This window comes from Larus michahellis, chromosome 6 (assembly GCF_964199755.1).
Source record: "Larus michahellis chromosome 6, bLarMic1.1, whole genome shotgun sequence".
NCBI classification, from domain to species: domain Eukaryota; kingdom Metazoa; phylum Chordata; class Aves; order Charadriiformes; family Laridae; genus Larus; species Larus michahellis.
The window spans coordinates 37,417,455-37,444,892 of NC_133901.1; the positions used below are offsets into that span (position 1 = coordinate 37,417,455).

At 40.2% G+C, this 27,438-nt stretch overlaps 1 protein-coding gene across 2 annotated transcripts; it reads right to left on the reverse strand.

The window, feature by feature from the left end:
• Positions 1-206: 206 nt before the first annotated feature.
• Positions 207-21,016, reverse strand: STOX1 (storkhead box 1). Of its 2 annotated transcripts, XM_074590191.1 has the most exons (5): positions 20,929-21,016; positions 19,081-19,212; positions 5,997-6,149; positions 1,705-4,015; positions 207-582 (listed from the first exon to the last, which is right to left on the reverse strand). In XM_074590191.1, exons 3-5 carry the CDS (start codon positions 6,127-6,129, stop codon positions 543-545), a joined length of 2,484 nt encoding a protein of 827 aa, XP_074446292.1. In that variant the 5' UTR covers positions 6,130-6,149; positions 19,081-19,212; positions 20,929-21,016; the 3' UTR covers positions 207-542. The 2 variants fall into 2 exon arrangements, with proteins under 2 accessions (XP_074446292.1, XP_074446293.1); XM_074590192.1 differs by lacking the exons at positions 19,081-19,212; positions 20,929-21,016 and having other exon boundaries at positions 5,997-6,342.
• Between the last annotated feature and the right edge of the window lie 6,422 nt (positions 21,017-27,438).

Consider the following 27,438-nt stretch of genomic DNA (forward strand, 5'->3'; position numbering starts at 1 on the left):
GAGATTTCTTCAGGACACAGTGAGGAAAACCTTAGGATTCAAGGAGTTTTTAGAGTAATAAGGTGCGTGCCAATCTAGGTTTTTTGCTTTGTTTTCTGACAGGGGAGACAGAGCATGCTGTTACTTCTGTGGCACAAGTAGGAAACACTTTCAAGAATTGCAGTGTGAAACAGTCCTGTCCATCAGATACAGTTCCTATTAGAGCAACACATACCCTTTCCCGGTTAATAGCGTGATCTGAACGAAGTATTCTCATTTTTATTATCACAGGGAAGCAAAAACTAATTAAAGATGAGAGCAACAGAAATACACATCAGCTCTCCAAATACTATGGTCAAAAGTTTTAACAGCTTTGATTTGGAGACAGCCTCACAGATGTGACTGATCACACTTAGAGTATGGTTACATTGTAAAAAAGGGAAAGTTTACAACAGTCATTAAAAAAATAATCAAATATTCATGACCAGAGTTAGCTGAAGCAAGGAATTTTGTTGCAATTGTCCTTCCACTTTGTCCTCCTCTTTGCATTAGTATTTATGCTTTCAAAATTTGGCAGGAAACTTCATCTTGTTTTCAGTCCATCTAAAATAACAGAGTTATTAGACATTAGACTTTACATTCTAAAAATAAACTGAGTTGCCTTAGCTTTTGGTACAACAGATGGCATCAATACGAACAATCAAAATGACCCTTTAAATGTATTTTGCTAAATAGCATCCAACATATTTCAAGTGTACATGTCCCAGTAACACTAGAAATGTGCTTTAAAGAGTGTACAGCCAAAAGCTGCTTAAGGGAAAAAAAAATAAAAAATTGGCAGAATCTCTTCAAAAACTATAGTATGTAATGTGTTGCTTCATATACTGGCTTCTCAAGGTGACAGTACATATCTAATGAGAACTCCAATGGTTTAATTACACTGAAGTACCAGTCCTTTAAGATCTTAAGAATATGTGTTGCTATTAAAAAAATTGATACAATTTTTCCCTCACAGCATTTTAACTTATATTCTTGCCAAGTTAGTTAACAGTTTTGTAGGTCTTCTCCACATGCAACAGTGTAAAAACTTGTTTCATACCAATTCGTTTTCCATTAAGGGATTTTTCAAGTATAGTTACAGGCAAAATCTACCCTATGAAAGGAAGCAGAAGCTTCTAGCACAAGCGATGTATGTGTTCTCCTGTCTATCGTGAGCAAGTTGGATGGTATTTTGTACTTTTAAGTTTTGATTGAGCATCTCTATAAAGCACACTTTATTCTTCTTCTACAAGAAACCGTGACAATATCTGTAATGTCATATAGCAAGATCAATGCAAGCTGAACCTGTCTGCTAACAGGAGTTTATCAATCACCATGTTTAACACTGAGTTTGTCAACCACCACCATGTTTCTTAACATTTCTGCACTTAGCCATCTCCATCTGCAAGGCCAAGTTCATACTATTTTCTTGCCTTATGAAAACAAATGCATAATATAAACAGCAGCATCTGTATAGCTGAATTAGGGGGAATGTTCATATAAAAAGATGTGGTAGAGCTATACCATTTGAGTATTTCTGGGACATAACACTGAAGTTTTTAAAGATAATAAGAATTTTGTTGGGGTGGTGGGGGGTGTTGTTATAATTTACTGCAATATTTCTGCCTAAATTTGATCGTTAACTTGAAGATAAAACACCTAGCATAGTTACATGTGTTTTCCTACCTTGGGGAGTCAATTCCACTGTCTCCTGTAATGCTGTGGTTTTCTGTCCCTTCCGAGTGTTTCTGTCCTGGTATCACAGTACATGCATTGTTAAAAACCAGATCTTTTTTACCCAGAGGGTTTCTTGTTTGGTTGGTCTGTGAGCCCAAATCACAGCACGCCACTACTTCACCCATCTCATAAGTGAAGTTCTGCAAAGTGTCAGCATCTGAGTCAGCCTCATTAGTGTGGCAGAAATCTGCTACAGATGAACCCTTCACACATTCAGTAAGGCCAGTTTCTTCTTCCTTTCTGTGACCTATCGGAGTAACCTGACTGTACAAACAGCTTTCTTCTGCGAAATCTGTTTTTGGATGCTCTTTTGAGCCATCTATTGACTCTGCCAAACTAGCACTTTCCTTATATCCGTGCTCTCCAGAGTCACGTTTATTTACAGTTGTGTTGTACTGGGCAGGATAAGTATTAACCTTACAGTTTTTCAGGCATGTAGCTGTCCCCAGGTTTTGCACAGCTTTACTCCAGTCTCTTGTATCTGAACGAGCATATCCAGGAGGCAGGTGAGGTGGTTCACTGCCTTTAAAACTGTCATCAAGATGTAACAAGCTACAGGTGTCACCATCATGTGCTTTTTGGTAGAGGAGATGGCAGTTCTCAGTAAATCCTTCACTTTCCAGCTTCATTGATCCAGGATGGCTGGCACAGTCATATTTAAATATAAATTCACTCTTTTTATCAATCTTTTGTCTGTATGTCACACCAGTTTTTTTTACCAGGTTAGCATTGGATGAATAATTTGAAAGATGGACATTTTGGAATTCATTTTCTGTTTGATCTAATAACTCACACACAGTGTCAGCTTTGCACCTGCGATACTCATCTTTCAGATGTAGTGAAAATTTTGCATCTTCTTTGCACACACCATTCTCTCCAGTGTAGGAGTGAGGGGATTTTTTACTATCCCCAGGATTTTTTTTTACTGTTCTTCTGTAGGTTTTTTCTTCAGAAATATTACTCTCCAGAAAGTATTTGTCTTTACTATCTATTTGCCAAGTACTGCCATGCAGATAACTAAAGTTTTCACTTAAATTTCCTTTCTTTAGTTGGAGAGCAGACCTATTAGCATGGAGTAGTTTGTTTTGCTCTGCTTTGCCAGCCTGCATTTCAGTAGCCAGCTGTTCAGTTTCATATTCAGAGGTTTTTGAGGACTCCAAGGACTGTGGCCTTTGTAAAGCCCTTTCTTGCTTTCGAGTCCTGGACTTCAGCTGACTGTTAATAGTACCTTTGTACGCTTTTGCATAAAAGTTGTGTGTCCATGACAGACCCTGAAAAGGGTTCTTAATTTGTTTTTTATATATGACATAGGATTCTACTGCTACATCAGATGGCTTTTGGTTTCTGATCAGCAGTGAAAGGTTCTCATCCAGTTTCTCATTTTGGGATGTTAGCTCATGGACATGAGATTTCCTGTTGCTTCTGCTAATCTGCTTCTCTTTGTTTGATTTGGTTTTCCTGCTGTGTTTACTTCGTGTCTTTTGAACACAATCCTTTGAAAGATAGTTTTGCCTGAGTGTTGATGCTTCAGCCAAGGTACCCTTACTGATATATTTTTTCTGCTCTTCAGACTTCTGCATTAGTATTGTGTGTTTAATCAAATTATCAATGGTAAGAGTAGGGTTAATACGCTTGATGATTTCATGTTCAACATCACGTGGAATGTTATCTAAGTCATCTTCATCCCTGACAGGCCACTCCTTGGGAGGAAACTGGTCTGAAAAAGTGGAGTACTCCTTAAGTTTTTCTTTTGTAGAAGCACTTCTCCAGAAAAGGCCAAGGCCAAACCTTTTGCTTTTCAGTTTCTCTTTCGCAGATGTCAGGGATTTGGTGGTGTCCCAGGGATGGTTTTGGGCAGATGTGGAGATCCCTTGAGTTTGAATTGAAGGCTTCAATTCACTGCAGCCTTTCTTACCTCCTCCACTAAGCTCACGGTTCATTAGCTGCCGATGTCTTTTTTCACGGAGCACATTCTTGTCAGGGAAACAATGGCAGGACCTGTAACAGGATACTTTAGGAATATTTTCTTTCACTAGGTCGGCACAGCGCTCAATGTTTACCAGGTAAGTGACGGAAGACGATGAACAGCAGCAACTGTCCTCCAGCAGGACCCTTCTATTGTCTTCTGTGGCATCATTTGTGATAAAGTATGTGTTGGGAGTGACAATGAAGTATCCTTCTCCCGTATGATAGATTTTCCTTTCTTTGATTAGAGTGCCAAGGATATTATATAAGATACTGTAGGAGGGAACTACAATGCCTACAACAAAGATGCAGATATTTCAAATCAGAAATAAGTTTTCAAAATAAAGTGGGAGCTGGCCAAAACAAAAAAAAAAAAAAAACAAAAAAAAAAACCTGTCATACAACAGATCGGTAAGCAACTGAACATGAAATACCCAATGTTTTTAGTTCACAGGATTCCAAAGAATTTTGAAACTGACCTGGCAACTGAAGTTTAAGTAGCACATACTCAATTTCAACATGAAAGTGTCCAGTATCACCAGACAAAAAGCAGGATTTTCTTTTTTTAATACATCACCACTCTGCTGAGCTTCCAGAGACAGCAATTGTGCTTGCATCCAGCTGTCCCCAACCCACAGCTCTGGGCTCCCTGCACAACAGAGACACCCTTCTCTGCAGTGGTGTCCACACATGGAGGGCAGCGAGGGCTACCCCAAATCTTGGCGTCGGCACAGGCTGCAGCTCTGAGTTAGGGAGAGCCCTCCTGGGCCAGCCAGGTGAGGGCAGCACGGAAACATCATCCAGACGAGGGCTCTGGTAGGTGCAATCCTGCCAGTGTCTTACAGAGCATACAGATTTTAACTCTGCAACGGCCATTCCTCACTCATGAGGCAAGGTCACCCCTGAGGAAGAAGGTAAAGGCCAGCTGTGTTTCTGGTTGTTACTGCAGCACTGCTGTGATGGAGCTTAGCGTGTTTTCCTTCAAAGAAGCAATGGTGTTCTCTTTGTGTCTGTCAGGTTATGATATTCATGAGACACACGTGCTGCCAGGTGCAAGCCAAACAATGTGTTGTTCATAGCATTTCCCTCTTGGCAGGTTATTCAACGGTGGCTTTTAGCAGTCTTTCTGAAGCTTCTGGTATAATTTTGTCAGATGACAATTGCTACCGAAGTCTACCTTGCTGAGACTGGTCTCAGCTGCTAGTTTCCCCTCAGGTATTACAGTCCCAGAGTCATTAGTCTAGTGACATCTGATCTGCTGCCCCAGGTTTCTGCTGATCCCCCATCCCCAAGAATTAAAACTTCCAGCAAAGCGAAAACACAGCAAGAAATACACCTTCTTCTCTACAGACTTTGAGAGTGCTGCTTCCCCCTGACCTGAAAATGCTACCTTGTGGTTGTCTCAGTGCACACATGGACTACATCACATTCTTGGCAGGGTTCTGGGCCTGTTTATAGGGTTGCATTAAAAATTTTCCTACTAGCGAAAACAGTTACCAGATCAACCTGCAACATTTGCACAGCTATAATATTATGAAGACTCAAAAGAGGAAGTTCAGTATCAAACCAAGCAACCTCCTGCAGAGGGCCACAATGAGCCTTTACAAAGTGTCACACGCAGGCACGCACATACTTCAATACTGCAGATCTAAGGGAAAATGAACAATTTTCAGATTCAAAAGAAAATGCAGCATTTAAGGGAAGTGGCTGCTACCCCATCAGAAGAGAAGGAATAAAGCTCATTTAGTGAAGCAATTTGCTGTCATGAAAGAAGGGGCAGGAGTTTGACCAACAAATCTGAATTTGAGGTTGGTTTTATTTTCTGATAGCAAACACCAGATGTAGACTCCTACCCAGTCCCTTTGCCATCAAAGTCAGCTATGTTCCCATCTCTTAAAAGAGGACTCAAAGTCTGTGATCTGACACATAGTCTATTTTATGCTGTTACATATCTGGCACCTAAATACCTCATCTATGCTTTCCTACCCTCTAGAAAGGGCATACTCTCAACATGCTACTCACTCTGTTCCCTCTCTTATTCTCAAAGAAGATTTATTAAAATCTGTAAAAAGGATTACATTCAAAACAATGTTAGTGACACTCAGAAATTTATGAGGATAGTATGCACATTCATGTATTCTACCAGTTGCCTGTTAATTTATATTCTTTCATATTGCCAGCTTTGCTTGTAAACATCAGTGATCACTTGCCCAACATCAGACACTCAACTTGATGATACAGTCACTTCTAAAAGGAGAGAGAAATGAACACATTACCTGGATAATTTTTCACTAACTGCTCCATTAAAGTTTCCTGCGTGACCATCACATGATCTGCATTCATGTCTGATATGGTACGGCATATTTCTTCTGACAGAGAAATGGAGCGTGACTGCGAGAGACGATTCATGAGAACAGGGATCACATCACCTGAAGTCCAGAAGGAAGGGGAAAAAAATTGTTTTAATGGAATAGCATTTCATTTTTTCTATTAGCTGTAACAGATTTTCACTGAAAATTTCTTGCACCTTATCCTCAGCTAATTTTCTTTGGCAAATTACTTTGAAATATTTTTCAGAGAAGGGAAATGGCTCTAGCACTTTTCAAGTGCCATTGTAATGAAGGAAACAAAAAGTTACTTTAAGCACGTTAGTTTGTTTGGTATTAAATTCCAGCTTAAGCCATCATTTAGCTTAATAAAGAGGAAGCAGAGAGAGAGAATTATGTTTGATGACTGTTGACTCATTAGATGACTGTTTACATACGAAACCATGCAAAACCTGTATTTTTCTAAATAGCTAAAACCTTTATCAAGCACAAAATCTTCTCTCAGAATTCAGGGAAAAATAGATTAGCATCAGACTTTGTCCCTTATCTAGCACACAAATTTGAACAGAAATAATAAAAATTCTGGGTTTAGACCAGGCTCTAGAATTAGAGATTACCTACTCGACTGGGCAGAGGGCAAGTTGAGAGATATTAGTCGTTTAGCTTAAATAAGCAAGTTTTAATTAGAATAAGTTACTTAGGGTTATAATATGGTGTGATTCATGCTGTTTGCTTAGCTTTACCTAGCACAAGTAGCTAAATTTACTGAAACCTTTAGGCCACAATACAGTTAATTTTCTCAGTAATTTTCCTAGCAGCTGGTACAGTGCTGTGTTTAGTCTTTTAGTATAAGAAAAATGTTGGTAACACACTGATGTTTCAGTAGTGTTTTCCCTACATCTGGGACTTTTCAGTTCCCCATGTTCTGCCAGTGAGCACAGGTGCACAAGAAGCATAAACCATAAACCAGAAGATAAGGAGGCTACAACCATCAGCAGAGACTGCAAATCAATAAGACAAGGGCAGTCAACAGCCTGCCTAGACACAGAAAAAAGAATCCAATAAGGTGTTAGAAGACCCCAGACCAAAAGTCACTGTTGGACTACAAGACGCATGAACAGCACGTGAGGGACGGGTGTGTAGATCACAAGGGTATAATTGCCCAGGATTTCTTTGTTCGAGGTGTCTCCCTTTTCAGAGGCACCTAGTCTGGGCTGACCTTGCTGCTGTACTTTCAATTCAATTACTTATTTTTATAAAATCTGATGCCTGAGACTCATTTAACAGGGCAAAAACTAGTTACAACTGCACAGATTTTTTAGGCTAGGTGACCATCTCTCCTGGTGAGAGACAGTAGCAGTTGTCCCTGTTCTGCATGACAAAAAGCAGAAGCTCAGAAGGTCTAAAAGCATGGCCAGGCTCCCCCGGTAACTCTGTAGCCCCAGCCCAGGGCGCTGAAAAGAGCCTTAGTCCTTCACCTCAACTCACTCATCCATAAAACACAAAGATAAACACTGCCCTCTCACCTTTGCAAGATGGCACGACTAGTAACAGCAAGCCCAGCAAGTACTTCTGACACAGTACCAGAAAATGATGGAGGAAAACCTGAAATCAATATTTTCTCTGAAAGCCGATGACAAAGCACAAAGCAGGGACTCACCTGAGGCCTGTGCATACAGTAAGACAATGAGTGCATACACCTTCTCGGAAAAAAAAGGTTTTCTTCTTTTTTTTCTTTTTTTTTTTCCCCAATTAGACCATCTGTTCCCACTACCAGCTGCTGTTCTGTGCTTCCCTGTTCTGTTGCACAGAAAGTTACTTAAATGCTAACAGTAATTTTCCCACAAGTAAGAAGTGACAACTTAGATATTCACGTTTAACTAAACTTCAATTGGATAATCTGCTGGATGACTCTGTAACCCGATATTTATCCTGTAGGCAGAAGACTACAACACAAACCTTTCTCCAAGTAAATAGATTAAGCAACAGCGCTTTTAAGAGCTTAAATTGCTCTTGACCTTTGTTTTACAACTGCTGCTATGTTCAACAAAAAGCACTCAGAAAAAAGTCCTGGCATACAGTTTCCTCAGTGATGTTGCTAGGATACTCCTTGCAGGTGCAGAAACCATTGCAAGCTTTCTTTTTGTATGGGAAGAGACCATCAGCATTCAGTAATAACTGTTGTGAATAGTTGCTGTCTCAAGTCTCTGCTGTAGGCATACCTTGTTGCTCCCAGTTTTACCGTTTGTTCCTGCAGAGCACCAAACTGCTAAGGAGTAAAACACCAAGTAAGTGTAATAAAAAATTATTCGTTATCTTTATTACTATTATCTTCTTATTGATAATTTATTATTAAAAACTTAATTCCATAGTTGAATAACTATTGTGGTACACTTTAGATCTTCTCCCAAGTTTGATGGAAATACATAAAAGCTGCATCCCTTAGATTTGCCCAGAGAGCAGTCTTAATGATTTGTGCAAAGTACGTCTCAGGCCTGATGCAAAATCCCCAAAATGCCATGCTTCATTAAAGCTCTTCAGTATCTGTACCTTTACAGCTCAAAAAAGACTGCAGAAGCCCCTGCCCCTTCCCTACTCTACATAAATCATCTGATAAGAGTCATCTTCCTGGTTTCTTCATAGTTTTTACCAGGACTTTTTTACGCCTATGTGCAAGGTACCTGTCAGCAGTCAAGCAACACAGGCTAATCCTCTCGATAGTTTAAATACAGCACAGTTCCCATTTCACGCTCTGTAGCTTGCTAGTACTCATGTATTATCATCCTTCAGTTTTGTTTACCTGTCTATTCAAACTCTGTTCATTACCTGGACACCCGAAACCCAAGAATACCCTTTTGGAGCACATATCAGTCACAATGTGGGGAAGTAATCTGTAATACGAGCATCAGATAACAAAACTCAGCACACAGAAAAGTCTCTAGGTATTCTTGACTAGCACAAAGTGATTTTTTGTTCTATCTCTGTAATGTGAACTTTACCATTTTTCACTGCAGAATTTTTGCATCTTCTGGTTCTAAGAAAAATTACATACAAGACTAGTTTTATCTGGGTAAAAATCCCCGAGTTTTGGGGAACTGAACAGAGAGGCATTTTATTACAGTAGTGCTCAATTTACTTCTTAAAAGTTTGAGTAAACAATTTAAGTAACAATAAAAAGTTAACAGTAAATTCATTCCAGAAAAAAAGAAAACAAATGCAAATCAAGACTAAACCGCCTTATACGATTCCACTTACATCTCTTGAGACAGGGAAGACACAGCACATCACAGAAACAGAAGACTGACTTTTCTGTTTTGTAGGTGGAAAAATCTATCTTGGAATTGCTTTGTGTGCTGTATTAAGTTGAACATACGAAAGATCCCACAGGGCCTGTGCTTCTTTGCATGACAACCCTGGTGTCTGATGCACTTCACTTTTTGCAGAAATGCACCAGGAAAGCCATACGCAAGTACAGTTCTGCTAGAACTGCAAGGCTTCTGCTTTTCTATAGACTAGAGAGCATTGTGGTCACATTTTATAGCAAAAATTACATTTTATAATTAAAGACAAAGAATTTTAAGGAACAAAAAGTTAATAAGAACATCACAAAGTTGGAAACTGCAGCAGAACGCTTTTTGAACATTAATGAAGATTTTACAAGATGATTATTAAAGAATAAAAATTCTTTAGAGATTATAAAGACAGCGTTAGGATCATGAAAACATTTTCAATCTTAAGTATATAACAGGGAAACTATTTGGCACAAATATTGTGTGCTAGATCCTGTTTTCTGAAACATCCTTTTACTGAAGCAAAGAGTAAATAGTTCAATTACATTAGAACTGTCAAATCTTGTAACATGTTTAATCCATTACTGAAACAAACAAAAACTCTCAGGAACAGCAGACAATATCTTTCTGTTTGATTATTTTGTACAACTGTCAGAGAAACAAGACAATTAAGTGTCAGGCAAGGTCAGTGACACTTCTTCAGTTGACATTAAAAAGAAGCTACACACACATTGAAACATCAGATTTCTATACCTACCTATTCCTGCAAGAACAGACACTACCAAATCAGGACAATTAGGCAAACAATGTCCTCCATTTGGACTCAATTGTTGGTTTTTACAAACAAAGAATGATGCCATGCAACTTGGGGGGGGGGGGGGGGGGAAGGCAAAACAAAAGCCAACCACTTTTTCTGCCTCCCCGACAACACCCAAAAGTCTAGTTGCAGCTGCAAGTGTTATGAACTTTAAGAAATATGGCCTATAAATGCTTTCTGAGGTTCCTAGCCAAGAGCCATCAAATCTGTACTCTGATCTTAGGGCTAATGACAACCCACAGCCATTTTTTCTTTTATCAGCAATAAACCACCATCACCACCACAGTCAGGTATGTTGAAAATAAAGCAGGATTCAAGAAGAAAGGCAAAAGCTTTCTCCTGCAGTCTCTGTCCAAGCTCCCAGATAGGAGCAAGTTACACAGCAGACACCAATATGTCCAGTGTGGTACAGTTTTCCTTAAGATGAACACAGTGAGAAAGTTTTTGCCATTGAAACGTGTATCTCTGATATTCGGAGAGATCAACTCTTCAACGCTTACCAAGGCCACTGACATGTCCACTTAAATGCACCAGAAACATCTTGAGAGCAGGTTTCAAGCTCCAAAGGTACTGACCAAACACATGAGCAAGCACACAGCTTCAAATAGACTGTTTAAAAGAACAGCACTTCTGCTTGCTTGAAGACTGGCAGGCAAGTTGCCTTGAAAGATTTGCGTTTCACCCACAACAGCTGGCAAAGTAGACAACAAGCAAAACCATATAAACACATCTGCCTTTGGGGCATTCTCTGGCAGAGAAATTGAACTATCAACAACAGCACTCAAGATAATTATTTTTTCATATACTTTAGCAAGCCAATAGCTTTTAAGTCAATTCACATACGGCACTGAGCATAACCAGCACAGATGATTGCAAGGAAGATCATCTTTAGCCATTTCAGCATTCAGCATCAGGCTTGATCATAAAAGACATTTATTCAAAAGCTTCTTTGCAGGAAGATAAAAATAACACAAAACGAAACGGTCCCAGGTAGGTTGTAAAACTGCCAATGAGTAGCCCATGGAGCCAAACAACAGAACAGGAATAAACCATTCACTGGCAACCTCTCTGGCTCCTTTAATTGTCTGCAGGTGGTGCCATCCACTGCTACAGGAATTTGACACAAACACATCTTTTCCACTTGGCCTGGTCCAAAAAAGGCCCTTTGCAACCCTGGCATTTCTCCACTAAACCAGCTCTGCCTTTTCCTTGCTCCCAGCCCTGTTCTCTCTTCTGCAATAAATCTCAGACCATCCAAATAGCTCTTTAATGTCAAAAGCTTTGTTCTAGCAGAAAGTGTTACTAGATGTTGTTTAGATACTTACCTATACAGTGAAAGACTTACTATAAAAACATCTGTTTAGCTAAAGGTCAACTCCAACTGCTGCAATATTCCCAGGGCTGACTCCTTTGCCTGGAAATGTGCTGTCACACAAAAGGCAGTCACAAAAAGTACACCATATAAAGCCAGAGTCATGGGAGTAAGATACACATACGGTTATGTCTCCTCTCCCCAGAATGGACCAAAATTCACTTCTTTGCACACTGCATGGCTTCAGCTCACATTTACCCCAGCCAAGGAAAGTCACACATGTCTTTCAGAGACATAGCACCCACAGAGCTATTCAAAAGAGAACAAACCCCCCTGCAGAGGGTTTCCAGCAAACCATGACTCAGGGGACACATGACAGCTATTATGTCCAACTCACTCCCAGGCAACCCTTGGCACAATGCCACCCACTGCAGAAGAAGCTGTCAGAGAGCTTGGTGCAGTTGTAGCTTCCCTAAGACCCAGGCTCCTGGCTTGCAGTGAGGACAGGAGCCACCACCACACACTGAAGTGGAATGAAGCAGTCCTCAGATCTTGTTTCAGGGCATACCCCACTGCAGGAAGTTTTTTTTCCACTCAGCTGAGAACACAGCTTTGATGGTATATGGGCAACTTCATACCTGCCTCAGCAGCTTGGGATGTTGATGGATATGCACAGCTGCTTTGCCTTCCGCTCTCCGAAAACAGATACCCAACTTTAAAGGTGTTCCCTATGCTAGAAAATAAGTTTCTGCACCATTTCATTGGGCTGGAATTTATGGCCCACAGGAAAAAAAAATACAAAAAAAAAAATCAAAATCCAGTTTAGAAACAAAAAGCAGCATCTTTACCACCATAGGAGGTCTCAGAGGAGTTGTTTGGATACTGCAGATTAAACAGCACTAGTTTGGACTTGAGGTCCTTAGCCCACAGTTCCCAAGCCCTTCTCCATGGCTTTGGCACTATTAAACACCCTTTCCACATTCCAGTTCATCTAAATCTCAGCCAAAAGGAAGTGACAGAAGACAAACAGAGCAACTGAGCACCTCCACTGCATTACAGAAGATTCAGTAAATATCGTTTCAAAAGCCAGTTTAGCAGAACCCTTACTGTGAAGATACTGGGTTGCTGGATCTCACAGACTAAGGTGAAACCTCCAACAGAAATTAGAGACATGTGCAGGTGCCTGTGGGATATTGAAAAAGTAGTAGAACAATTCCATGGGAAAAAGTAAATGACGCAGTCCATGAAGTACCTAAGCAAGTGATCTGAGTGACAGACTTGCTTTGCTGCAATATTTTCTTGGGAATAAGCAAAATATTTCATAATTTCAATAGAGTTTTCAACCACAAAAGATAAATGCAGTATCCAGGAAAAAAGATATTGCTACAAGACAAGAAATAAAGCTCACACTTTTTTTTTTTTTTTTTTAGAAAAGCAGAATAAAGTTCACAGAAGTTCGGTTTATTTCAGTTTTTCAAAAAAACAGTGCTTCAGCTTTCAAAACAGACTGAGTTTGCTAAACAAACAGCAGCTGCAGTTTCAGTTGTTTCCTTGCCCAGGAAACACTGTGTGCTTCAGTACAAATCAGGCTACTGACGGAGCTGTGCACCGCCAGTGAATGGAACATGGGTTGCTGTTGATGCATCAATATAAGATAAAACATACTTGGAAAAAAAAATGTTTCGCATCGTATATTAATTATTCCCAAGGGCTTCACTGTATGCTCACCGATGTGAGTGGTTTGTTAGGTTTTGAATCTTGAGCTCTCTGTTTGTTAGCAGTTTGATAGCACTGTGTGAGCCACATTAATGATACACACTACTAGTATCTCTTTACTTCAGTTCTCCCAGGAGTGTTTTTATAAAACATAGTAAGGAATTGGCAGAGTGGCTCTGAATGTATGTTGTTTTAGGAATGCAGATACCTACATCTCTCTAACATGATGTTTAAAAAAAAAACCCCAAACAGTTGGCAATAAAAAGCTCGTGCAAGTACCACAGCAATTTTATCAGGTTAAAGAAAACCATGTTGCCATCAACCTCAGCTTCTCTGTGCACACCATCCTTCATTCCGCAAATGTTTAGCTCTTGGACTGTATAAACAAAAGATCACTAAAGCTCTCTAAGTATGAAACAAGAAGAAAAGTTGTCTGAATAAAGCCACTCACCTCTTTCTGCTGATACTTGTAATCAATTTTTATTTGGTATTGAATGAAAGCAAGCCTTTTAACAAGGCTCCTCAGTATTGAGGAGGCTCCTATTACTCACACATCAACGAAGGCCAAGAGCATCCTGGGCTGCATATTAACAGGAGCAGAGCCAGTAGACCAAAGAAAGTGATTATCCGCCTCTACTTGGTGCATATTAAACCACATCCAGCATACTAAGACTAGTTTGGGGCCCCCAATATAGAAAAGACATCTGTAAACAGGGGTGAATTCAGCAGAGTCTCACCGAGATGGTCAGGGCTGAACACTTGCCCTGTGAGCCAAGGCTGAAGGAATGGATCTTGTTGAACCCGGAGAAGAAATGTGTTTGAGGGGACCCGACAAGAAGAGCTTCTCCTGATGAAAATCTTTAGCACTGAGAAATACACAACACATATCAAGTTCTTCACAACTAAGTTTGTTAGAGGCTATTTTTAGAAAAACATCGGAGTAAATGAAACTGAATGCTGCTTATTATAAACAAATTATACACTCCTGCTCAGTGGTACTTGTTAAACAGTGTGACTAGAGACTTCTTGCTGAGACAGTGAAAACATTTGCACGCACAAACGCTTTTGCAGGTTAGACCTTTCAGGCAATTCATTCTGAGCAGATCTGATAAATGCATTAGGATTTTGAAGAACATTGCAGTACCTTGCTGCTGGGAATTCAATCAGTATTTTGAAGATAGCATTTGGGTTTAGTGCAAAATGTATTCAACTGAGAAAAGGCTTTTATAATACAGGATTAATACCTTAGTAAGCATTTGATATGGAAATGCATGAAACGTGCAAAAACATGAAACATACTATCTCATCTGTAGTCAGTGGTAAGGGCTGAATGCCAGCTTAAATTGGTGCTAAACATTATGAAATAATGTAAGGTTTACATAGCCATTGCACAGAGAGAATTAAATTAGTCCGCAAATAATAGCAAGGCAGATAAAAAATTGTCCTTCAAGGAGTACAAATGTTTTCTTCCTTTTTTTCCTCCTGAAAACATATCAACAGACCCACCACTGTAACAACTGTGATAACCAGGAAAACCCAATTACAACAGAATATGCAAGTTAGTAAATTCTGAATCAGATACCTTACTGAAAATAACTTTAGAAGTAATGTTTGAGAATAAAACAGTTAAAAACTCAGTTAAACTGTTCTTCATGTTCTGGCAGCCTTTACACAGCACCGCAAAATAAAGCGCAATTTTAGGTCATCCACTCTTTTCAGGCCTGAAGAAAATAAAAAGGAATAGAACTCTAAAGAATCCTAAACGGCCCAATACAAAGTTTGACCACATAGTGTGAGTTACACTTTGAAGAAGCCAGCACCATTGAAGTACAAAATTATTCTCCTTTGACTTGCAAACCTACATCCCTGTTTGTGAGGCAGGATGAAAGACACTGGAAGAAAGGGACTCCAAAAGAAAGGAATCCCATGAAGCACATCCCCAGCCTCTTGCTGAGCTGCCATCCGCATTAAGATTGTGTGTTCCTGTGTGTAACTACAGAGTGCCCGACTCCAGAATCATGACCTTTTGTAGGCAAAAGAGGAATCAGCTACTTACAAGGCCATGATTTCATCTGTAGCTTCATTAGACACACAGCAGATAGTGACACTAATTGCTGTGAACAAATTTAACTTATTCAAAGGAAATAAATCTGGCCTAAAAGCTTGCCAGGTCCATTTTGGAAAATAATTTGTCTCTTATTTTAAGCAAGACTGAGAATTGCTAAGAAGTAGAGAAGACTCAAGTATGCAGTTATAAACAGACTCCAGGCAGCACTTCAAAACTGCTCCTGAAAGGTGGCAGAAACATGCAGAGCAGCTCAGCGTGCGAGGACCTCCACAGCGGGACAGCCAGGGCCTGCAGAGCCGCGTGTCAGCACTGCAGAGGTCACTTGGGAATCATCACACAGGAACAAATACAGTTTCCCCAAAACTGCCCTCCCCTTTGGAAGGTAATTACAGCCTGTAAATACAACAGAAGTTTTACTCCTTACTCCTCAAGATGTTGCTGAACTTTTTTCAGGAGATTCAATTCCACCCCTCTCCCATCACAAGGATTCTGTCTGAATATCAAATCAGCATTAACCCCTCCAAAAAATCAAGGAGCTTTGGAGACCATCTCTGCCCATTTTTTAGCTCCTTTTCTGAGTGCTTCTCTTCTCCCTAAATTCTGGGAGAGACTCACACAAGGGAAAGAGAAGTGAGGAGACGGACCTATCAGATTACTCCCCAAAACGCACAAACAACAGGAACACAAAATAATTCCTTGTCTGATCTCATTCCAGTTCGGTCAATACTTCCAGCAAAAACGGATAAAACTTAACACTTCACAGAAAAGCATACTGTCCTTTCGATGTCACTCCTCGATAGCATATTTTCCAATTGAGATAAATTTGCAGCCTGCAGCAGGGACTTAAAGGCTTAGCAGAGCCCAACAAGCAGATTTCTTATTAAGAGAGGTCGATCAACACATTTCGTGACAAGAAGTCACAGTCTGCAAGCCAATCTGCAAAGTGCAGGGCTTTCTTAGCTTTCCTGGGGAGTAATTCGTAGCCCTGCAACAGAGATGCTGAACCAGCAGCGAATCCAGCCTCCCAAGGCTAAGCAAAAATGTTTCAATTTTCTGTTGTTCCCTTCTACCCGCTAAGAACACAAAAAAACCCGAGTCAGGCAATTCAGGCATATGGAAAATGCTGCTATCACAGAGAAGGCGGGCTGGGATGACAGAAACGAGTTGGTTATGACCAAGGACAACATGCAAGCAGCTACTGACATGCATTCTCTTGGAATATCCACCCAGTTTCTCTCTTCAAAGGCTCTGAGGGGCAGTGCCCTCACATTGCGTATTTCCAGCTGTATCTAGTAGTATCTGTATCTGATAGTCCCCTGTTCCTCTCCCAGCACTGCCCTGCACGCACCCCCCGTGGCTGAACAGGAAAGGTGGGAGGGAGCAGTTTGCCCCTCGTTTGGTTAACAATTGGCTGAACAACTCAGCTAAGCACAGGAGATGGTCCGTCAGAGAGATGTTAGCATTTCGACAGACTGCTCAGTTATCAGATCAAGGTGAAAAGTTGTTTTTTTTAAAAATTAGCCCCTACTTCCCTCTCTGAGGGAGATTTGAATTGCCGTGGTTTTCCCTCCTTCTTCCCCTCCAACCCCCAGGGAGGAGAATATAACAGCTCTCACCCTGTCCTGGGTGTACCTTGCAAACCAGAGAAAAGCAGAAGGGAAGAAAAAGACGTTTTGTATTTTACCTGGGAATAAATAGAGCCGGACAGATTGTGATTCTTTACAATTTTAGGACTGGCTTTCCCCTTCATCTGATTAATCTTCTGGTGGCTGACATTAGTCAAGGTGTAGTCTATTCCATAAACCCAGGATTTCTAACACCCCAGTATGTTTCTCTAGAACTAACCTCATTTGAAATGCTGGGGTAAAGAGTAACACAAAGATCTGTGGGACCCCAGTGTCTTCCGATGACCAGAAATTGCCAGGAAAACTCCTTGAGAAACGGCAGTGAAGAGGACTCCTGAGTGCAGAGGGCTTTAAAACCAGTGTGCAACAGGGACTGAAGCATGCCAAGACCCTAGTGTAATTCTTCACTGAAGTGTGATTTGGCAAAATTAGCACTGCAATGCTACATGCCCATTGCTTCTCACTTACTGCCCAAACAACTGGTTGTGGATTAAAAAGGAAAAAATCTCAAAATGGTTAGCTGATTTTTTTATGAGTCTGAAAACTCTGTCTCAACGCTTTTCACGTACCACGGCCAAGGATAAAGATACTGCAGGCCAAGTCATTGCCATCACTGACACCTGGTGCCCCCAGATATCTGTGAAAACTCACCAAACACTGCTGGAGTTTGCAGACGCTGCTATTGCTACATGCTGCAGGAAACGTTTCCTGAGAACCACTTCGGACATTGCGTGGTTCCCAACATCCCAGCCATTAGTCATGAAGCATGGGAAAACCAGGTGGCTTGAATTCCACATTATTGCAAACAACAACATAAAAACAGGTAGATTTTTTAAAAAAGCAGTGAAATATCTCTCTATATAAAGATAGCAAATGTGATACCAATACCTTCATTTTTAAATATAGTAAATTCTTTCAAAAAACAAAAACCAAGCAACCTTTGTCCCTTGCATTTTAATTGTCTAACTTGTCACTTGCTTTCGTAGAGCAAAATACATATAAGGAAAAAAAGTCTTCCAGAGCAGAAAATCATTGTTATTGTTATGACTGATGGGAGAGAAGGCACAAATACATCAGTTTTAACCAGAAAATCACCTAAATAAAGGCACTCAAATTGCAAATTGCTTTCAGTTAAGCTTCCAGAAATGGAAGTAAAAACACGAAAACATCACTTCAACATCAAATATCTGAAAAAGTGAAATTCAGAAAGAAGCTTCTTCGAAGGCATTCAGTTAAAGAAACTGTGAGAGAACTCTTAACTTGTTAAAAACCCCTTTGAATGTTACTGCAGCAAGAGACAACCTGGTAGAGGAAATTATGTAACTCATTTACCAAAGTAATTGACATTTGGATTTAGCCAGCCATGCTATGCATCAGAAAAGAGGTTACTGGGAAGCAAGGAGGTAAAAAACAACGGAGTGAAGGACTCTCTCTAAATCATCCCCAGGAGACTGGCAAGTAACATATCAATATTTACCAGTGATATAAAAATTAACTATAGAAGAGAGAACCATTCACAACATACAGAGATATTACTGCTTTTTAGATCGAGACCAGTAGTAAAACACTGTTCTTCCTTACAATACCTCACCTGTATTAAGAGTTAAGAGGTCAGCAGGCTACTTGTGATCAGGGAAGATGAATTTATGCTGGAGCAGATGTTACTGGTTTAGTAAAGTTAATAAAGAATGCCCGAGAAATGAGACTGCACGAAGAGATTGATTTTCTAGTCAGAAAGTGGGGCTGCAACAGGGAGCCGCTATTCTGTACAAATCATTGGGAAAGAAAAGTTAATGCCAGAAACAGGGAAAAAAATCCAACCCAAACTATGGGATTTAATCTAAAGCCAGTGTTAAGAGAAGCATAAAGAGATTGACCTGGCCAAGAACAGCACAGGCCAGACATCACAAATTTTCCGGTTAAAAATTTGGAAACACAACATGAAGAATTCCTCAAGTCTGCCAAAAGTTGACAAATTTCTTGCTTTGAGAAAGAATTAAATACTGCACTTTTACTTGAAGAATTTCTAGTTAACATCAACAAAAAGTTTTTGCGATCTAATTATATTCAGTTCTGCTTAAGCTAAAACGTACTTCTAACTTAAACTATAACTCATCCCCAGACAGAGAGGATTACAGAGCTACACTCAGGGAAAAACAACAATATATCTCTCAAATAATGACAGCTGTGAAAATCCCTACTAACCTTTGGAAATCCAACTGAAAAAAGGATTTGTTTGCACTTCGCCAAGTACCCAGGTAAGTATTCACTTCAGCATCTTCTACTCGGTTGTTAGCAGCATTCCTGGTTTGCCTGCTAACGCTTCTGATCCTTTAACTTTGGGAAAGTTAAAACACAAGCAGTTCACATCAGAAGGTTAAAGCAGAGATCTAAACTGACATGAAGCAAGGACTATACTGCTCATTTATCACTTACCTGCATTATGCTCAGTAATTAGAACTTGGTATTTCCTATATTCACCTTCAACAGAGAGCAATCCTAATTTACCATGTCAGAACCACACAGAAAATTGCAAGATGTACAGAAGTGCCATGGTATCAGTATCGTCTCCTCCCACTAAAGGTTGGTCAGAAAAGAGCAGTCTTCCAGGATGCTCCGCATATCAAACCAACACAAGCCCCATAAGACCAAGGGTAAAACAGACTCAAGGATTAATGACCCCAGCATACTGAGACCTCCCCCCGCCCTGGAATTGCAAACAGTAAAGGGATTTACTGACCAAACCCAATACCTCGAGTGAAAACTGAACAGCTGCGAGGCAGCAGTCAATACCAGGAGCAGAAATTTAATCTACTCTGCTTGTGAATCACAATTATCATGCTGGCTGGCGTATTCTGCAAGCACTAACATTTCGGAGGACTTTTTCTGGCAGCCTTGCATTAAGAGCACTCAATAATCCAGCGGCTGTATAGACCAAGCCCTTGATTGCAGCCTGGCCTGATTAGACTGCAGAGGTCACTAGCACAATTAATTGAATATGAACTAATTGCAGGTAGCAAACAGAAATGATGGCTAAATACCCATCAGTACAATCTAGTTAAAAGTACTCAAAGATTATTTCCCTTGGGGTTGTTTTGTCGTTTTTGTTACTGTTGTCAGATCTGATAGCACGTTCTTCATGTATCCCATGAAAGATAATAAATTCAATGTAAATGACGGGGGAAACAAGACAGTGCTGCAATATGTTATCTTCTGCAGAATTCTCACCCTCTAAATTTTTAATGTGAATAATTACATATTTAAGGTAGCAGTCTGAATGTGTCTGAGCCTTATTTCTTCTTAGAACTTACATCAATTTCACTTTTATGCATTCTTAGAAAAGATTTAACAGATCCCTTTGTGGGTTGGTTTGTTGGGTTTTTTTGTCAGCATTGCCAGAGGAATGAAAACTAAAAGCAGCTGCTGACCTCAGAGCATCATGTCTTCATTAGGTAGCAAGTGCCTTCCCTCCCAGGCAGCTGTCACCCCACCCACGGTGCTGTGCGTCCTCCACCTTTACCTTCTCTGGTGGCAGCACATTCTGCAGCTCTTTCTCAGAGAAATCTTTGTGCTGAGCCAATCCATACCATACAGCCCCAGCATTTCTTTCTACAAATCATCCTTTGTCTAAAAACATTCATGATGAATGAAACTAATTTGGTCTTCCACAGGGTATGAATCCACCTTCCAGTTCGTTGCAGTATCAACCTCTGGACATGTTATATCCAGCCACCCGCTCAAGGAAACATTACCTACAACAGAAGACTGAAACCAACCAGCACACCTGCTTCCTATCACATTTTTCCTAAATAGTGAGTGCCTGTATCCACATTGCAATGACTCACTGGGTCACTGCTGACTTGACTTCAAACCAGACTACCAGCAGCTGAAACCCAGTTCGTCCCAGTGGCTGTACTGACAGAGAGGCTGTTCCTCTGGAGAAAGCTGTCTTGGCAATGCCCTGCTTGCTCCTCACTTTTCTGCCAGCCAAGTTTTTGCCTGCCAGGATTCACACTGATACCCCTAATCACAAAACGCATAGGCCAAAGTTACCTGCTGTGGGAGAGTGGTTTGGTGCTTCCAGCTGAAAAAAGTTTGTGATGGCAGCTCAGGTTACCCTGCTTGAATCAACCAGCAGCTCTGCAAAACAGAGAGGTTCTCGTCATCAGGATCATGTAGGCAGGTGGTGAAGGAGATAAGAAGTAGGGAAGATGAAAGCAAATAAACTTGATGACACTGGAAGGCTCCAGCAGCAGCTGTGCAGCCACTGCGGTCAGCCCTGCCCCAGCTCTTCCCTCCCTTCCCTCTCTGCTGCTCCAGGATGGGGCACTTGCTCTCCAGAAAATCCCACTCTGGGCTAGAGGAACCTGCCTCTATTTTGCACTAAAATTTCAGGGAGACAGAAGACTCCCACCCCACCCCACCCCCATGTTCTTTTCCCCCTGTCTCAGATTACTCTTCGATGAAGTGAGGCCCTGTCAGAGCAAGCAGGGGAGGCACTAGGCACAGGCCATGCTTTAGCGCTGCTCTGCACGGTTTTCACCTTACTCATTCAGTTTGTTCCTGTTGTGCAATGCCACAGAGCACATCTTCCCTTTACTGTGGAAAATCCTTCTCAGGCAAGATCAGGGCACTGCTCGCTTTGGAACCTGGTGCTCATGGAGCGGTTTTGTGCCCAATTCAGTGTGTTCTTTAGGGAATTTGCATAGGCTCTTAAATTGCAGGTTGCATTTGGATAATCTTTTTTTCAAACTGAATTAATTAGAATAAAGACCTAAAGTGGATTCACCTTCCTTTTCTTTAAAATGTGAAGTAGATATCGGAATGAATCCACCGCTCAGAATATCTGCACAGCCATCTCTTACCAATCCTACCTCTTCTGAGGCCCTGCTACCCAAAGGTACTCTATACAACTTCTGCTTTTGTCCATGGATCACAATTATTGTACATTGTTATTACCCCTGCAAGCCCCCGTTTGTGCTGTCCATCATTACATGCCCAAATCACAAGACTGAAAATGCTGACTGCACATTCCTTGCAAGCATATTACCGGATCCCATGGATAATCAGAGGATTTATAAATGTGCTGCCACCCATATGTGTCCCAGTACTAAAGGTCATCTATCCTTCTTCTCCTCAGTATAATGAAAAGATAACCCCATCTCCAAGAAAAAAAGAGGTCATTAAGCTTGATCTCAGGAAAGACACCAAGGCAGAAAATCAGGTTCAATATTGGTAAGCAGCTAATCTTCATTTTCATCTGTTTAGTCACATTATAAACGGCTTCCTTGCATCAGAGGAGATACTTGACAAGCATAAGCTTTTCTCTGCAAACAAACATTTCAAGAATACTTGCGAATTGCATTTGGAAGCCCTTCCCCAAGATTTTATAACTTGTAACATGAATGTTCTAATAGTTACATTTAATGTAACGTACTTAATAGAAGTACTTAATTTGCTTGAACAGTACTTTGATAAAAGAAGGCATCAGGAGACACGCTGAAAAGGAAAGTCTCTTATGGGAGACCCAGACTAACTCTTGTGAAACAGACAGGAGTCTTTCCAGATGTTTTACGACAACTTCCAAAACTCTCTCATTTCTTATTAGAGCCAAGCTGAAAGTCTAACAACCCATTTCCCCAACCCGCGTGTACATTATACTTACAGTGAAATTGCCTCCTCCTCCTTTAACTTTTCCTCTGCACACATACAGTGGACTGTTTTACAGACCAGACATCAGGCTGGTCTGAGAGACAAGTGTTTTTTTGAGACCAGCATTGCAAGGTACTTTTATCTCCAACTATTCATTTCTATGATATGACATATGGCAGCAATTTCTGCTTTTTCTTTATATACAAATCAGCTAGCTACCATCTAGCCCTGCTAAAAAGGGACCAAAAATGAAGGTTGCTGTTCTCCAGCTGTTTCTGCCCCTTGCATGGCAAAACAGGAATGTAACCGGATGACCCTGTGTCAGGAAGGCCAAAAGAATTAAGCAATATAGGGGGAAAAAAACCCTGAACTCACACTCAAACAAATCCTTCTGTATACCACTAAAAAGACTGCAAGCAAATAATAACACAAATTAGTAGCGTAAAAATATTTGCTGAAAAGCAGAGTGGGGAGAGTTCAGGCTGGGATTCTCTGCAGTTCCTCCCCTCCGCTCTTCCCCTCTACCCAGCTGTTTGTTAACCATGAAACATGAACAATGATTCGGTGAACAGGATTCTTTCACTTGTGCTCCTCACTGGACTGCAGGAAAATAACCTAGGAAGCTACTTCCCATCAAAACGTGTGGCTCTGGGAATCTGCCATCTTGGCTGAAATCCAGCTCACGTATTTTCTCCAAATATTCAGAGCCCCCTCACAGGACTATTATTACCTACTTGTTCCAAAAGTTCACTACAACCCTCCAGTATCTGCCAAGGTGGAAGATCCCAGAGCATATGAGAGAAGGGACTTTTAGAGGTACCACACAGCCTATCTCACTTGCCCACCGCTAAGAAACAAAATGGTCACCACACTGAGAGATCGCTTGCCTACAGGAAGTTCACAGGAACATGCCCTGACACTGCAGACCCAAGTTATTAGCAAGAATAAAAGCTAGCTATGCAAGCTCCTTCCTCAGCCTGGCGCAGATACAGAAATGAAGACTAGTAGTTCTAAATAGAAGGACATCACTGAACAATTTCAGCCAACAAAGTATTTCAACGCACACCTGTGGCTTAACATGCTTCGTAGATGGTCTGAGTGTAGTGAAGTATTGCAGGAACTAGAGAAAAACTCTAGTCGTTTAACCTCGTAACCCTGCGCCAAAAAAAACCCAAATTGCAGCGTGCAACAAACAAATCTACTCAGCACCACTATTTTTCTGTCATTTTAGAGAGAAGAATGAAGAGAACTGAACTAATACTGGGCTAGATACAACTGCTTGCAGGATTACTGAATCACCTGAAAAAATAACTAGTTCTTACATGTACTCTTACATGTAGAGTATTCTACCTGAACCCTCAAACAAGTTAGAATCCACTCATTAAAGAGAACAACAATTTAAAAACCAGGAGGATACAAGAAATCAAAAGCAGCATACAACTGCAGTGTCACGTTTTCAATAAAAATCCAGGTATCAGATATCTAGAAATTCAGAAGCAATGTTCTTAACTACAGTTGAAACACTACACAACATACAACTTCACGCAATATTTGCTGTGTTCCAAAACTCTGCATTTATACTCTGTATCATGATGCTGTAGATTATATAGTGGATGAATAAAAAAGGAAAATTATTTTTGCTTGAAAGTAATGCATTTTGTTATTAGAGCTTTTTACTGTAACTACTTTCCTGCAATACATCTAATGAGACCCAGTATGCAGAAACAAAAACTTGGTGGGAAACACTTTTGGTTTCCCACTGGTGGGCAGTTTTGATAGCTAAGTAGAGGTGTTCACCGCTTATGCCATTTTTATTGTCGCACTACATGGCGACACACAAGTCCCAGTTGAATTTCAACTTCAACCATTTCTGCTTTCTGGAAAATATTAGCATAAGCGTATTGACTGTGCTACCTACCCGTTTGATAATCTATTGCTGTCCATAAGACTCAGTCACTCGAATTATTTTATATTTTATATTTTTAAATATAAACTGCACTGAACAAATGCATTCAAGGTAAGAACCTGACCTGGGTACACAAAGATTACAGAGAAGCAAGAGAAAAAACACGTTTTGTGCACATTCTTGGTAAAATTATCAGTGAAAGTTAACTGTGTTACAGAAGTCCAAACATATTCACACAGTACATTACTCAGCAGAAAGAGGGACTGAAAGCCATGAATCCCTCTCAGAGCAGTTAAACATTGACAAAAAAAAAAGTTACATTAAAGGACTAGGCTTCATAATGTTAGATCCTGAAACAACTCAATGGCGAACACTGGATCTGTGGAAGCCCATGGGCACCAGAGAGAGAATTCCAGCCTCTCCATTGTACATTTCAGGGCACCCCAGGCTGAGGGAGAGGACACTGGAGAAACCAAGCAACAACTGGGAAGTGATTTTGCAGCAGTGCCCAAGTGCTACAGGCACAAGCATCAAGCACTGGCTGAGTCAAGAAAACACGACGTGTCTTCATCACGGTAGAACATGCAGCAGTGCTGGAAGCAGCTCCATTATCCCACATGCAATCCTCAACACTTCAGAAAACTTTGGCAAAATTCACTATTGGTGTATTTGCCACTGTTGCTATGCAGCGCTGAAATGATATACTTCTGCCTTTTCATTACCAGAGCAAAGGCAAAGGGCCCTCAAAAGAGTCTGCTTTATTCTAGACCATTTTGCATGCAGATGTATCACTCGGAACTTTCTTCCTAGCCTTACTCACAGACATCCACTTGTCTGAGTATCACTTTGTAAGGGTTTAACTCATTAATTCCTCCGACATAGACAAAATACAAAAGGGGAGGGAAATAATCTCTAAAGTGAGATCAGATTCCATTTACTGGCCCGCCGTAGCAGTACTTTTTCTACAGAACAAGGCAGTCTAACATTTAGAACTTTCCATAGAACATCTATGATGATTTTAAAACTACAAACACATTGAACGTTGAGGCATCAGAGTAAGACCTGGTGTAGGCTCACTTTTACCAGCCTTTCACCAGGAACTGATACGTAGTGAGAGGCTTAGAAATGGAAAACCCATGAGGTGGGAAGCGTGGACATGAAATGCAAAAACATTGTCTATATATTAAAACTGACAGAAGACTGCTTCTCCAAACCTCCGTTAGTGATACTCTATTCAATTTTCTTAAGAATTAGTTATATTACCAAGAAGCTTTAGCTAGCCACCAGCAGGGATGCTGTAAATATATAGAACCTTGTACTTTTGGTAAAGCAACTTAAACAGTCCGTAGAGGTGTCTGTTCTTCCTCAGATGGGTTATGCTGCAGGAGACTGGTCAAGCTTTGTGTAGGCTGTAAAGCTTTTCCTTTTTTTTTTTTTCCCCTTTTTCCTTTATTCTTTACCCTTTTAATTTCCTTTCCAACATAAATGCAGACTGTACATAGTATCTGAAACGCTATTACATCAAAGCAATATAGAGAAAGATTACACTCATTCTAACAAATACTTCCTTAAATACTGTAAAAATCTGTATTACTCTAGCAACTATCTCACAGGGCCACTCATTGAAACACAAGATAAGGCCTGCTTGTTGCCACAACCCCTTTCAGCTCAGGTGTTTAAGGTATAAACACCCCAGCAAAATATTTCAACAGTGTACCTAAAAAGATGTTATCTTAAATTCTAGAATTCATGAACAAAGCATTTCAAACGCAGTCCTTTCAAGTCTATTTAAACAAACAGTGCTCAATGTCAAAAACAAAACATGCTGTCAACGATTTGTAAAAAGGTAAAGGTGAAAAATAGAATCTGATTACAAAAGAATTTAACACCATCTGTACACCACAGATAATGCTTTTCATAAGATTAATTCATCACCATCCTCATTCAACCATTCTAATGAGGTTATCTATTAAATCGTAAAAGCATGCATTTTCTGTGTACTTCTATGCAATAATTAGTGTTTTTGTAGTACTTCCTACTTTAGTGTGAACAGTTAAGATATTATACAGTGAAATGAATGAGGGGGAAGCTTATGCATGTTATTTATTACTTGCCTAGCTCCAAAAGAGCCAACAAAGGTAAGTGATAAAAGCACCAGCTTAGAGACTCTTTTGAACATAAACGCGGCATTTTAACGTGTATCTCAGTAAAGCTACGTGAGTTTCCATGTAGGTTATTCATACATGTTACGGCACTTGGACTCTCCTAACAGGTATTTAGTTACCTAGGACATCTAGGCTAAAAAAGAAGAGGTATGCTAAAATAAACCATATCTGTAAGAAAACACTTCTGTCCCAACCTTCAAACCCTTTAATTTTCCTGGAAGTTGCACGAAATTACAATTGTTCATATTTCACATTATTTGGATAAGTTGCCTTTAACAATGATGTCATGTTAACTTTTAAGTTTAGATCTCTAGTGATTTGTGAACAAAGGCAGGCAATCTTACCCACTTTCCACAAACCAAGTTGTGTCCTGCTCCTTAGTAATTATAACACTGAGTATTGATACTTGTGTATCCATTCTTTTGTTGGACTAGTCTCTGAAGGAATTACACATATTAAGAAAGAAGTCCAAATTTAATTAAAGGCGGCTTACAATGGTAGTTTTTTCTCCATGTAAGGCATTATTCTGACACCTACTGGCCTGGTATCCAACCATATGTTTTAATATACTGCATTTGTTATTAAAAAGAAGTATATATATCAATCCAAAGATACGAATAATTAAAGGAACACAAATGACATACATTTAAAACAGGCCTGTGCATTTTCATATAAATCTCACAACCCTACCAGTATTTTGGTAGGTTTCTATTGCTTTCTTACCTCATCTGAACTACTGTATATTACGAGGCTTTAAATACAAGCAGCTTTGGGGAAGAAAGTTACACTTGGAAGGGAAAAGAAAGTTGTGACAAGTTAAAAAAAAAAAATCCAAGAAGC

What these genes read in the sequence shown, in the direction of transcription:
- STOX1 (XM_074590191.1), bottom strand. Translation starts at nt 6,129, where the DNA reads ATGAATCGTCTCTCGCAGTCACGCTCCATTTCTCTGTCAGAAGAAATA. An exon ending in GTTAGTGAAAAATTATCCAG is followed by an intron (nt 4,016 to 5,996) that starts GTAATGTGTTCA and finishes TCTTTGTTGTAG; the next exon opens with GCATTGTAGTTCCCTCCTAC. An exon ending in AGTGGAATTGACTCCCCAAG is followed by an intron (nt 583 to 1,704) that starts GTAGGAAAACAC and finishes CTGTTATTTTAG; the next exon opens with ATGGACTGAAAACAAGATGA.